General features: G+C 40.9%; 1 protein-coding gene across 1 annotated transcript; it reads left to right on the forward strand.

Moving 5' to 3' along the window:
* The first annotated feature begins 494 nt into the window (after window positions 1-494).
* On the forward strand, window positions 495-1,430 carry LOC142445756 (olfactory receptor 4C5-like). The gene has a single exon (XM_075547677.1). It carries the CDS (start codon window positions 495-497, stop codon window positions 1,428-1,430), a length of 936 nt encoding a protein of 311 aa, XP_075403792.1.
* The last annotated feature ends 357 nt before the right edge of the window (window positions 1,431-1,787 follow it).

Here is a 1,787-nt window from a genome sequence, read left to right on the forward strand (position 1 = left end):
TCCAAGAATACTTGCAGGGAAATTGCTCTGTGTGACAACAGGCAAAAACCAATGTATGTAATTTTGTGTAGAGGAATGTGTAAGTGTATGTGTGTGGTTTTGTATGTCAGTTTTTATCAGAGAAAGAGACAATTTGAGTGTTTGTAGGACTGTGTATTTGTCATTATGACTTTATGTATGTTTGTGAGTGCTTATGAATATGTATTTCAGTGGGTGCATTATTATGTATGTGTGTAATTGTTCATATGCATGTGATTCTTTGTATGTTCCTGTGAGAGAGTGCACATATGTGTAAGTGGATGAGGGATAGATGTTCATTATGTGACCAAACAAATAACCCAACTGAGTTTCTTTGCTCAGGGTTTACACAACTGTTACCAAAACAAAACAAAGAATTCTAACTAAAAGTACCTGTTTAATCAAAATTATCTGCCATCATTACAATCCTTGTATTATTTGCAGGTAAAGCAATATGCAAATGCCACGCTAGATGCATGGCGAGAGAGAACAATGTGACAGAATTCATTCTGCTCGGCCTGACACAGGACCCGGGTGTGCAGAGACTCCTCTTCGCTGTGTTCGCAATCATCTACCTGCTCACCTTGGCCGGAAACCTACTCATTGTCCTGACCATCACCACCAGCCCAGCGCTGGGCTCCCCCATGTATTTTTTTCTGTCATTCTTGTCCTTCGTAGATGGCATCCTCACATCTACCATGGCCCCCAAAATGATGATAGACCTACTGGCTGAAAAGAAAACCATCTCGTTCCGTGGGTGCATGACTCAGCTCTTCACAGAGCATTTCTTTGGAGGAGTGGAGATCCTTCTTCTCACGGTGATGGCTTATGACCGCTATGTGGCCATCTGCAAACCCCTGCACTATATGACCACAATGAGCCGACACATGTGTGGTCTCCTGGTGGCCCTGGCCTGGGCTGGAGGACTCCTTCATGGTCTGATTCAAGTTCTTTTTATGGTCTGGTTGCCCTTCTGTGGTCCCAATGTGATCGACCATTTTATCTGTGATCTTTTCCCTCTGCTAAAACTTGCCTGCACTGGCACCCACACCTATGGACTCTTTGTTGCTGCCAACAGTGGACTGATGTGCATGCTCATTTTCTCCTTTCTGATCACCTCCTATGTCCTCATTCTTTGCTCCCTAAGACGTCACAGCTCTGAAGGACAACGAAAGGCACTTTCTACCTGTACGACCCATATTACCGTGGTCATCTTATTCTTTATACCCTGCATATTTGTGTACCTTCGACCCACAATCACCTTCCCCATTGACAAAGCAGTGGCTGTATTTTATACTACGGTCACCCCCATGTTAAACCCTCTGATCTACACCCTCAGGAATACTGAGGTAAAAAACGCAATGAGGAAGCTTTGGAGCCACAGAATAATCTTAAATAAATATCCAGCATAATACAGAAGCTAAAAGCAACATCTACTCATATTTTAAAACAACGCTGAGTCATTCTAGAATAGTGGCCTGGATTTGTGAGTTGAACACATTTTGTTCTCCTTGGTATCTGGAATGTTTAAAGTTCCTACTTTTTTAGTTCCTTTAACTTTTTTTCATTTAATACTGATAACTTTTTATTTTGCAATAATTATAGATGTTCAGGAAGTTGAAAAGATATTACAATGTGTGTCATCTACTCAGTACCTAGTTTTTTTTCCAATAGGAAAGATCTGAATAATTACAGTAAACCTTCAAAATTTTAAAACTTACATTGGTACAAGACTGTTAACTAGACAATAGCCTTATTCAGTTTCACCT

Source organism: Tenrec ecaudatus, chromosome 4 (genome assembly GCF_050624435.1).
Source record: "Tenrec ecaudatus isolate mTenEca1 chromosome 4, mTenEca1.hap1, whole genome shotgun sequence".
In the NCBI taxonomy this organism is placed as follows: domain Eukaryota; kingdom Metazoa; phylum Chordata; class Mammalia; order Afrosoricida; family Tenrecidae; genus Tenrec; species Tenrec ecaudatus.